Source organism: Typopeltis vanoorti, chromosome 6 (genome assembly GCF_054136105.1).
Source record: "Typopeltis vanoorti isolate ZY-2024b chromosome 6, IOZ_Tvanoo_1.0, whole genome shotgun sequence".
NCBI lineage: Eukaryota > Metazoa > Arthropoda > Arachnida > Uropygi > Thelyphonidae > Typopeltis > Typopeltis vanoorti.
In genome coordinates this window covers 115,256,729-115,268,931 of record NC_143554.1, presented here as the reverse complement: position 1 = coordinate 115,268,931, position 12,203 = coordinate 115,256,729, and the positions used below count along the sequence as shown (strand labels likewise).

The following is a 12,203-nucleotide window of genomic DNA, read 5'->3' as shown; positions in this document are numbered from 1 at the left end:
CTCACGGTCGATTCCTTCAAATCAATAGTCCTTATAAGGACTGGCTTAAAGGGGCGAAGCAAGAATGCTTTTCATCTTCCCCGTTATCTGTATCTGTAGAGGACACTGTGTGGATAAGGTGTTATTGACCTATTAAAGCTCTGATCATGGCAGGACTTCATTGGCCAGGGCATTGCCATCCATTACCCTCCAAGGGTGTTAATCCAACCTCGTCTGCCTCAAATCAATAGTCCTTATAAGGACTGGCTTAAACGGGCGAAGCAAGAATGCTTTTCATCTTCCCCATTATCTGTAGAGGACAGTGTAGGGATAAGGTGTTATTGAGCTATTGATGCTCTGATCATGGCAGGAGGGTAACAGCAATAGCCAATAGCCAAGCCTCAGTTAGAACTTCATTGGCTACAGCATTGCCATCAATTACCCTCCAAGGGTATTTAAGTTCGACCTCAAATCAATAGTACTTATAGTCCTTATAAGGACTAACTTAAAGGTGCGAAGCAAGAATGCTTTTCATATTCCCCGTTATCTGTAGAGGACAGTGTAGGGATAAAGTGTTATTGAGCAATTAAAGCTCTGATCATGGCAGGAGGGTAACAACAATAGCCGAGCCTCAGTTAGATCTTCATTGGCTACAGCATTGCCATCCATTACCATCCAAGGGTATTGGATTGAATGAATCAATCACCGCATCTCACGGTCGATTTGATTCATTCCAAACCATATATTTTCCCAAATCAATAGGATTACATTTTAATAGTCCTTATAAGGACTGGCTTAAAGGGGCGAAGCAAGAATGCTTTTCATCTTCCCCGTTATATCTGTAGAGGACAGTGTAGGGAGAGGGTGTTATTGAGCTATTAAATTAAATTAAATTAAAGCTCTGATCATGGCAGGAGGGTAACAGCAATAGCCGAGCCTCAGTTAGAACTTCATTGGCTACAGCATTGCCATCCATTACCCTCCAAGGGTATTGGATTGAATGAATCAATCACCGCATCTCACGGTCGATTGATTCTTACATTTTAATAGGATTACATTTTCTTCTTTTAAAGAAATAACTAATAAAACAAATATGGTGTATTAATGAAAAGCAGAATATTTTTCTTAATAATTAATTTTAAACAATAATAATTTTGTTTATTTTTATTATTTTATTTTTCAATAAAGAATAATTTATGAATTATGTTCAGGAGGGATGCTCCAGCATCCCTCCAAGGGTATTTATCACCGCATCTCACGGTCAATTCCTTTAAATCAACAGTCCTTATAAGGACTGACTTAAAGGGGTGTGCTTTTTATCTTCCCTGTTATCTGTAGAGGATAGTGTAGGGATAAGGTGTTATTGAGCTATAAAGCTCTGATCATGGCATGAGGGTTGCAGCAATAGCCGAGCCTCAGTTAGAACTTCACTGGCTACAGCACTGCGATCCATTACCCTCCAGGGGTATTAATCACCGCATCTCACGGTCGATCCAACTCGTAGTCACTTTTAAATCAATAGCCCATATCCTTATAAGGATATGGACTATTGATTATAAGGTGTTATTGAGCTATTAAAGCTCTGATCATGGCAGGAGGGTAACAGCAATAGCCGAGCCTCAGTTAGAACTTCATTGGCTACCGCAATGCGATCTAATACCCTCCAAGGGTATTAGATCGCAACTAAATGAATCAATCACCGCATCTCACGGTCTTAAATCAATATCAATAGCAATTAGCAATTAAAGCTCTGATCATGGCAGGAGGGTAGCAGCAATAGCCGAGCCTCAGTTAGAACTTACTTAGCTACAGCATTACCATCCATTCCCCTATTTTGTTCTTTTAAAGAAATAACTAATAAAACCAATATGGTGTATTAATGAAAAGCAGAATATTTTTCTTAATAATTGATTTTAAACATTAATATTTTTGTTTATTTTTATTTTTTTATTTTTCAATAAAAAATTATTTATAAATTATGTTCAGAAGGTTAAATGATATGATTTAAATCATCTAGAATTAGTTCATTTGGAAGCAAAATGGTTTTTGTAGCTAAGTTTAACAAGCTAAAGTTATTAAAAATGTATAATTTCTAAGAAATGAAATATGCGGGTATTATTTATAAGTTAGCCAATCAAGATGCAGCTAGATATCTCTCATTTTTAAATAGTGATATCAACCAACGTATAGTACAAGAAGAATTGTCTATTTTCTTTTAAAAGAGAAAATTTTCGAATAAAAACTTAAAACATATATTAAAATTTAAAACAATAAATTATAAATTTTTTTAGTTTTGAAAATAAATGAAAAAATAAAAAAAATCTTTAATTTTCATATACACCTCTTAACCTTTTAAAAAATATAATATATTTTGGTTTCCCATGACTTTTGAACTTTTTAACGAAAAATTTAATAAAATTTATAAAAGCAGTTTAAAAATAGTAAAATTCAATCATTATTGAAAGTTTATTTTTCACTTGGTTAGACTATAATAAATTTAGTTTAATCCTTTATCCAAGTGTGAGCAAACAAAGTTTGCGCCTGAAAATATCTTCAGGACTTGGGTAAGATAGTACAACACAGGGCAACTCGTAGCAAAGGTGGACCAAGCTAACATCACTCCTATCTCAGTATCTCCCATAATGCAAAACGCTTCTCCTTGCGGATAAGTATAATGTTATACATTATGGGTGGGGATCACTACACAGACCGGTTTCACCTTGGTTTAAGTGCGGGGATACCATTCCAAAAACTCGTAAAATCCCCCGGATCCCCCAAATCCCCCAATAATGAGCGACCCACAGGATCAGAAAGTCAGAATCTCAGAAACGCTCATTTGGAAGGGTGACAGCAACAGCCGAGCCTCAGTTAAAACTTCACGGGCTACAGCATTGCCATTCATCACCCAAGCTTCCAACCGGTTTCGACCTTTATTTGAGGTCTCATTCAGTGAGTAGGTAGACCTGGAATAGTTTCGACCTTTTGTATAGGTGAAGCGGGCTCTAAAAATAAGACGATCCCCAAAAAGATCGCCCAACTCAGCGTTGTTCCACTCAATGACAGGCTCACCCCGTCACCGAGAAGAACTTCTCAGCATTGGCTCTACGCAGTGACAGACTCACCCCCACCACCAAGCAGAGCCATAAGCTAATCTCAGCAGTGGCCCCACTCAGAGACAAGCAAAAGCCTATCTCCAAGCAGAGCCTCTCAGAGGCCAAGCCTAACCCGCACCGGTTTCAACCCTCCTTGGGGGTCTCATCAGTGAGTAGGTAGACCTGGAATAGTTTCGACTTTTATTGAGGTCTCTTCAGTGGGAGCCAAGCCCAGAAGTGGAGATACCAGGCAGAAGCAATGGCGAGGTCATCTTTACCTATAGGAGTTACCAAACGGTGTGCCACCTCTTTATTAAATTAGTCTGGATTTAGAGAAATACTACCTTACCCCAGTCCTGAAGATATTTTCAGGCGCAAACTTTGTTTGCTCACACTTGGATAAAGGATTAAACTAAATTTATTATATTCATTCATTATATTTTGTATTTCATGTTATGTATATATTTTATGTTATTTATATATGTATATTTAATATTTCATATTATTTTAAAAAATGTAAAAATAATATGAAAAAATTTATTTAAAAAAAAATATTTAATACTTTTTTGTTACACCTTTTTACAATATCAAATCCCTATCAGATTGTTCAAGACATATTGATTGGTCGCCCAATGGAACTGAAACAGTACTACGTATTATAATCTCTCTTTTTCTCTGCATAATCGAAGCTTTTATTTAAGAAGACAAATCATGCAAACGTTTTATGGCATGTTTCGATTACAAAAGGTGTAATTTTTATATATAAATCATGTACTACTTCTATATCAAGAACGATGACGTTCTTGGTATAGAAGTACATGACAGGAATAATAATATCAAAAGAAACGGATACATGAAAAAAGAGAAGGTGTGTGCTATTGTTTATCAGGAAAGATTTAGACTATGAGATCGATGATATATTGAATTCCTATTCAGGGCTGGAGAGTTTTGAGATAATTCAATGCTTAATAAATATGGAGTCTGTACAGTTGAGGGTGAGAATACCTTATCATAGCGGAAGTGTGATAAGATTATCGGCTAGTTATTTAGTGAGACACTGGAAAGCAAAGCAAATTATTATTATTAATAGGAGATATTGACTAGGAAAATGAAACAACTAATAATACATGGGAGTAAATGTTTGGAGCAACCTATTGATGGTTATCTACTAGAGTGGATAGGGTTTGGAATTTCATAATAACATAAAAGGAATTAGAGATGGATCGTATTTATTTTCTAGAATCCTACAGAGATATATCTCAGAATTATAATATATCATTTGCTCTTGTAAGGGGAATTAAGTCTAAGGACAGAAATGACACTTAGCAAATCAGGGGTGGAACAGGATGATATATCTCCCTTGGTTGCGAGTGCGTGTGTTAGGACTAATCAGCCTATTTTAAATGAATTAATAAATCACTGAGATTGGGAAGAGCACCTTGTGTACAAAAAGTGTTCATTCAGATGATACTGTTTCATTATTCCAGTTCATAAGGATAGTTCGTGCCTTAAAGTGGATAATTATAGACCAGTTAGTTTTATTAATGTTATACAAGTGGAAAATTTTCAAGAATTTTGTTCAGGATATCCTCGACAGAGATCATATTTAGTAGGGCACATCATGATTTCGTTAAGGAGAAGAACAACAAACCTGTTCTCTTTTATGAACCCTAAGGAGTCACAATAGTTTATATGATACCCTGACTTACGAGAATTGGTTTCTTTAATGTGAATCTCACACAAGAAAGGTTGTAAGACCATCTTACAGTCTTCTCAAACGAATTAACTGTAAAATGGGCCGTACTTGAGGTGCTCAGTGACTTTCGAACTTGTCAGTGTCATAGGATGCCACCCACCTTTGCAAAACTCAGTTCAGGTAGCTCTCCCGATAACTGTACGTGATGTGATTGTGAAGTGGCCACACTTAGGAGCAAAAATAACACAGTCGGGACCTGGTAGGACACATAAAATCACAGAGTAGGTCCTGAAGCTGTGGCACTAAAAAATCGCTTGTCCTCGATTGAAGTCACAAGCTATCGAGTTCCAAAATGTCTTTGCAAGCAATTCAGATCACCACAACTATTCGTTAGGAGCTGAAGAACATGGGCTTCCATGGTCATGCAGCTAAAACACAAGCCTAAAACACATCAACAAGGGCAACGCCAAACGTCGAGCGGAGTGGTATAAAGCCGGCTGCCATTGAACTCTGAAACAGTGGAAACGCATTCTGTGGAGTGGTGAATCCCGCTTCACTAGCTGGTAGTCCTACGGATGAGTCTGGGTTTGGCACTTGTCAGGAGAACGCTATTGAATATGATGTGTCAACCGTGAAGTTGGTATAGGAGACATCATGTCTGGGGTTGTTTTTCATGGTTCGGGCTGGATCCCCTAGTTCAAATGACGGGAAATCTGAACGCTGAGACCTGTAATTCGCAACGATTCTGTGTTTCGGAAACTATAGCAATAATTCGGTGAAGTTCCTTTCCCCCTTCCTGTATCAACACAACAATCCCCCCCCGTTCAAGAAGCAAGACCTGTGCAGGAATGATTTGACGAGATCGGTGAACTCAACTAGCTTGTGCATAGACCTGTTCTCAACTCCGTCGAATGTGGATGAAGTGGAACGCCGATTGCGAGTCATGTCGAAATGTCCGACCTCACTGACGCTCTTGTGGAAGAATCGGAGTGAATTACTGCGAATTACAGCAACATACCCAAATCTGGGGGAACGCCTTCCCAGTATATTGAAGGCTGTTATAACAGCAAATGGTGGACCAACTGCATATAAATGCCTTTCATATTAGAGTAAGAGCTGGGATCAGCATGCGTCTAGATATTTTTTGATCAGATGCTGTAGTAAAAGTTTCTCATGCTTGAGGCAACTAAGACTACGGGAAATGATGATGATAATAATAGTAATAAAATTCAATAGATATCTCTGTTCATTGCTTTCTCTTAGGATCGAAAATATACGGACTGGCCTTCAGCAACTATGTTAGTAGTTTTGTTATGTATACGTAGAAGTATGAAAAGGTAAAAAAAAAATTGAACGAAATCCGGTTTTCCCGACTCTGAAAGCCAAACTTGGTACTCCCCCCACCCCCCCAGCAACTTGAGACTTATAATAAACTGAGTGATGGTCACACCGGTTGGAGAAAATCAACGAGCACTATGATCTATTTTATAATTTATTCTTAGGCATTTATAAATAATTCCTGTTCTCTGTCGATTAGTTTATAAGTAAACTAAGTTGAGAAGCACCGAACTTGAGGTTCGATGCTTCTCAGCAAACAATACGTATGCTAATTTGTTTTTTTATCTCACAGATCACTACACGCCATGCGTATGACTGAAATCATACGACATGAATTTGATGCATATAGTTCGATATTCAACATCAAAGTATCTGAAAAAAAAAGCCTACTTATTTTTATTATAATTTTGTTCATATTCGGAATGTATTTCTCTCTTTTTTTTTATTGATTATTTCAAAGATATTTAAATAACCAATCATATGGAAGTTTACAAATAGATAACATCGACAAACACTTAACTATGGCCCCACGAGTAGATGTATTCCATCAATAATTATTCTAACGTGGTCTATTTATAATATATTTGTTTTGCACTAATTGAACAATCGATTCTGTTGTTAAAAACAAAAGGGAAATATCATTAAAATGAAACAAAGTCGTCCTAAATGCAAAGGAAGATACGCATTGATCGAAATGGATAGTAGCTGGTACCTAGGACAATTATTCTAAAACTAAAGGGTTAGCTTTATCTATCTATTATTCGTCTCTTGCAATGATTGAAGATGAGAAGTTAAAGGTTTTAATTTTTAGACATAAATGGCAAATTAACTTCGTCGTTTAGTACTCTACTCAATTTGTATGATGGCAATATTTCATCTTGTCTAATGCATTTCTTCTAAATCAGTGCAACAGAACGAGAGAATCATCATCAAAGCAGTTGAAAAATAACAAATCAAATAAATTGTCGTTTAATGGGCTGGAGAAGCAGATGTGCAGAATATTTTTATCGATTAATAAAACAGACAAATAGATTATATTAACTTATAGATGAGCTACTTAATGCATAAAGCAGAAGTCAATTTGTGATGTTTCATAATAACTTAGACTAAATTTCACTACAGTTGCTAGCAAGCAACGAATGCTTCACTGTTGTTTCAGTAAATAGTGGGTAGCAGCACCAAGGTCTACCATTTAGAATATTTTTCCCTTTGTTATAAGGCTATTAAATATTCACATTTAATTCGTTGTGTTTTCAGATGGCTTTCCTATCATTTTTCGGTTAAAAGATTTGGTTACTGGAACGGCAAAATAGTACTTATTAAGTTAATAGTTCTTTTTCAAAATTCATAGCTAAAATACAGGTTCGTTTAAAAGCGATGGATTTGAATTATTTACTAGAAACATTTTTGCATATTATAGTTCGAGATTTTGCATAAAATCTCATAATAAATAAATTTGCTAGCAAAGAAATATTTAAAAAAAATCAAAAATGATTCTGATGTCGTAAAAATATACAGGTACGAATATGATCTTAGACAATACAAATATATTCATAGCATCAGACACACTTCATTATTGCAATAATTGAACAACACAGAAAAAAACTATTAGGCTCCATCTTGCTAGCGCATGGCACTGTTATCTTCTTAGCATCACTACTTTTTTTTATCGTTCCATCAGAATATTGATCGAACATAATCTCACATTAATTTTGCCTTTTATTAAGTATCAGCCATTACGTAACATATACTAATATCGCAAATGAGCTTTCATTATTATGAAAAAGCGTACAGATAAAATGAATATCATAAGTATGTAACCATATACTTAGCCCTATACTCGTACGCATCTAGAAATGATTGTTATAGAAATGTTATAGAAATTTTTATTATTAAGTGTGTGTGTGTATGTGTGTGTGTGTGTGTGTCATCATCATCAGTGGCTGTAACGCGAACTTCAACGCCTATGACCTTCCAAGTACCGTTGGATCTCGTAACCAGGAGCTCATTCTGCTTTGTAATTATCATACAGCATATAATAAATAATAATATTAATAATATTATTTATAATATTATATTACATAAATTACGCCTTCTATTTAATGAAATGATTTTTTTTTTTTTTTTTTTGACTAGATGGGAGAAGCAAGAATGCTTTTCATATTCCCCGTTATCTGTAGAAGAAAATGTATGGATAGGGTGGTATTGAGCTATAAGCTGTGGTCATGGCGGGGTAATGGCAATAACCGAGCCTCAGTTAAATCTTCATTGGCTACAGAATTGCCATCTGTTGCCCTCTGGAATTAGAATCCCTCCGATACCATCAAGGTGACCCCCCAGTAAAAACATTTTGTACCAACTTATTCAGGAAAAAGGTACTAAATCTGAAACAAAAGTACTAGCTTTTTATGTAACATTAAATTTTCAGTTATTTAATATGCTATTTACATATATACAGGGGTTACAACTCACAAGAAAAACACTGGAAGTATTTATTCATTATTTTTAACATGTTTTGCTATTAATTAACTCTTCAGAAATCAAGTCTGTAGCTGATGAATGTTTCAATTTTTCTTTTGTCAAAAGGAGTCCATTCATCAAGGGAGGTTGGAGTTCATTTCTGATTTGATTTTTATTTATTGTCACTGCTGAAAATATTCTTTCAGTTGTTGCTGATGAATGAACGAAGCATAATACAGCTTTAACTAATGTTGTTAAATTAGGAAACATTTTTTCTCCTACCGCATTTTTCATTTCAGAAACTTTAGTCCAAAAAACCATGAATTCTTGACCTTTTTCCAATGTTTCTATAGTCTTCAATAGTTGCCATCGTCTATCGAGGTCTTCATAACTATTTTCTTCAATAACATTAGGAAAATTTACAGCAAGTGTCATGATATTGTAAAAACAGTCAGATTTGCACATTTGTGGATTCAGCATCGTCAAACCTTTTCATACAGGATCTTTGAAATTCATTCGTTTTGAAACCTTGGCTACAGAACTCAACATAGAAGGACAAACATTTCACCTTGAAGTGGCTTATGTCTCTTTCTGGAACTTCACTCTTATCTAAACTCATTAGAAGGGTTTCCACTCTCGCTCCTAGATATACATTTTCTATGTCTAAAAACTGACCATTGTCAGCTGGATTTATATTTTCAATTGGTGTATTTGTAACATATTGAGATTTCACGATCATTTTCATTTTATCTTCTAACTGATGAAATCAGAAGATGAAGACGATATTTAGTGCCTTGGTAATCTAAATTTAGATTTACTACTGTTGGTAGGATGAATACTAAGAAGAGAAAATATGCCTTAATTAAGTGGTTTTTTAGTGCAGTTAAAACTGATTTGGCTTGCTCAATTCCATCTCCTACAGCGCTCAAGATAAAGTATGAAACCGAAGCATTCCATTGTTCTACTATTCTTTGCACAACATCATGCATTGAGAGCCAACGAGTTTTACCCAACCTCAGCAAATTATGTGGTTTAAAGTTTGATAGTTCCTGAATTTGTTTAAATTTTGTTAATCTTTTCGATTTCTTTTGTATGAAATTGTAAATATCTGCGCATAGTTCTTCTAATGAATTTGGTAGACATGCTTCAGCTGCACAAAAATTAAAGCTGTGACAGTTGCATCTGGTGACATATAAATGTTCATTTGATGATTTAAGGCGACCCTGAATGCCAGAATGTTGTCCCATCATAACTGAAGCATTATCAACAGCAAAGCCTGATAAGTTTGCAAGAGGCACCTTCAGCTTGTTTAATAATTCTATCAGAGCTTCAAACAAAGCCGAACTTGTTTCGTCACTAACATCAATGATATTTAAAAACGAATCCTCTGCTGATTTTGTGGAATCATCATAGTAACGAACCGCAACTGCTAGAGGTTTATTTGCTGTAATGTCAGTTGACTCATCAATAATTAGAGAAAAATAAGTATTTTTAAGTTTTTTCGAGATCTCATTGAGTGCATCTACAGCCAAAACATTTTTCATAAGACAGTTACATTTAGTGCGTCCACATTGTAATTTCTTAGCAATTTCACTATCAGGGGCAATTGTTTTCAATAGAGTTGGAAAAGTATCCATAAGCCTCAAAGGCGGATTGTGTTCTGCAACATATGCACATAATCTTAATTCTGCCTCTTTAATTTGTTTTTCCGAATGGTATTTGGAACCGGATTTAAACAATGACATTATACCTGGTGTGCTTCTTTTAGATTCTACATTCTGCTTGTGTTTTGGAGTGTTTTGGAGACGAATCATTAGACTTTTGCTACCATTAATGCTTTTATCACAAAATTTACAATAAGCAGTTTGTCATTTACTTTTACCTGAACTGATCCAGGATTTAAGAAGGGGATCCTCCAACCATTCTTCTTTGAATTTTTGCTTATATGATTTTTTTCTTCTTTTTAGAAGAACCTTGTAAATCCGAATCTGAATGTTAACTAGCATCACTTTCTCTTTTATCTGAATTACCTGGGTCAGAAGTGGTTTCTTGTGAATGGGAAGGCCCAGCAATTGAGATCTTCACTTTCAATCGCTCGTTTTCGTACTTTCCTAACTGATGCGCTGCACTTTTTTCTCTGAGATTTAGAATCAAATTTAAATTTAGAAAGTTTTTCTTGCCATTTGTCCATGTTTAAAGGGAAAATCTAGATAATAATATTTTTGATGAAGAACTGAACAAGTTTTTTAATAAAATTAATAAAACTACTGGACTTCAAAACCCACGGTATACTGAACAGACACCTACGAGTACTTTAAATCAAACTGCGACTACGAGCAACGAATTGAAATTTGTACAACATTGATTGTATCGCATTGGTGAAGTTTGAAAATTTTTAAACTTCTGACAGTTTAAATATCCCAACAATTCAATTGTTGGGATATTTAAACGACGAAAAAAGCAAAAGGTGGTTTCACTAACGCCCTGGAGTTATGATGCAGCTCTAACTACACGCATGCGGACTTACTATTCATTGAAAAAATTCACCGGCACGTTCGTTGTGTACTTCGCCACTCCAGCAGCTGTGAAAATATATGTCATACTTCCCCTAAGGAAGTATATTCTGTTATCAGGAAACTTAATAACAAAAAGGCCCAGGACCTGATGAGATTTCCAACAAAGTAATAAAAGCGCTCCCTCATAAATCGGAAAAATAATCCTTAACCGTCTGCAAGTGGCGACAAACAAAACCAACCCTTTTCCCTAAAAAGCAATTGGGATTTCGTACCGGTCAAGGCACAATTCAACCGGTCCACAGATTAATAGAATGCATTACAACACTGGCTTTAACTGGAAGTAACATACAGGAGCAACAGTGGCGGCTCGTGACTTGAAATCGTGGGGGGGTACTGCAACTTTCGAAATATACATACATACATACTGTAAGTACAGTATGTATGTATATACATACGTGTTTGGATAAATATCAAAATTATGGTAAAAATTAAAAAATATTAAACATGAAAAAATTTTGTTGATTATCGATAAAATGATACAGTTTGGTATAATTCAAAATTACTTAAAAATAAAATCCATTCTTTTAATTGTAATCAAAGGAATGGATTTACAATTTTTGAACATTACAATTAAATCCTTTAATTGTAATGTCCAAATATTTAAAGAGACGGAGTAAACACGATAAGTTCTACGAACACTCTACTACTGGCGCAAACTGCATATATACAACAGTGGAACTGCGCGACGAACAGTGCCTTATTACGCTAATAGCGCGCATCTCACTATGACGTGCATATGCTCGCGTGCGTAGCAATATGACACTGTGGTAAACACAGTGCTGCTAGCGTCCTTCGCCCTCCTAAGTGCTACACGATGGATTTTTATTATTTTTTATATAAAATAATAGAATTGTATAGGATTGTTGATGATAAAATTAACTATTACAAGCAAATATAAATAAATTAATAACATATTATATATCGAGAAAAATTGGGGCTGCTGCAGTTCCGCAGTGCCAATGCACGAGTCGTCCCTGAGAAGCAATCTTTCTTGATGTGGAAAAAGCCTTTGATAAGGTTTAGCACAAAGGCTTCATTTACAAATAACTGCTAATTTTCAAT

At 35.3% G+C, this 12,203-nt stretch overlaps 1 protein-coding gene across 1 annotated transcript; it reads right to left on the bottom strand.

The window, feature by feature from the left end:
• Positions 1-9,311: 9,311 nt before the first annotated feature.
• Positions 9,312-10,310, bottom strand: LOC150105834 (uncharacterized). Its single transcript, XM_090394575.1, has one exon. The coding sequence runs from the start codon at positions 10,308-10,310 to the stop codon at positions 9,312-9,314; it is 999 nt and encodes a 332-aa protein (XP_090250701.1).
• Between the last annotated feature and the right edge of the window lie 1,893 nt (positions 10,311-12,203).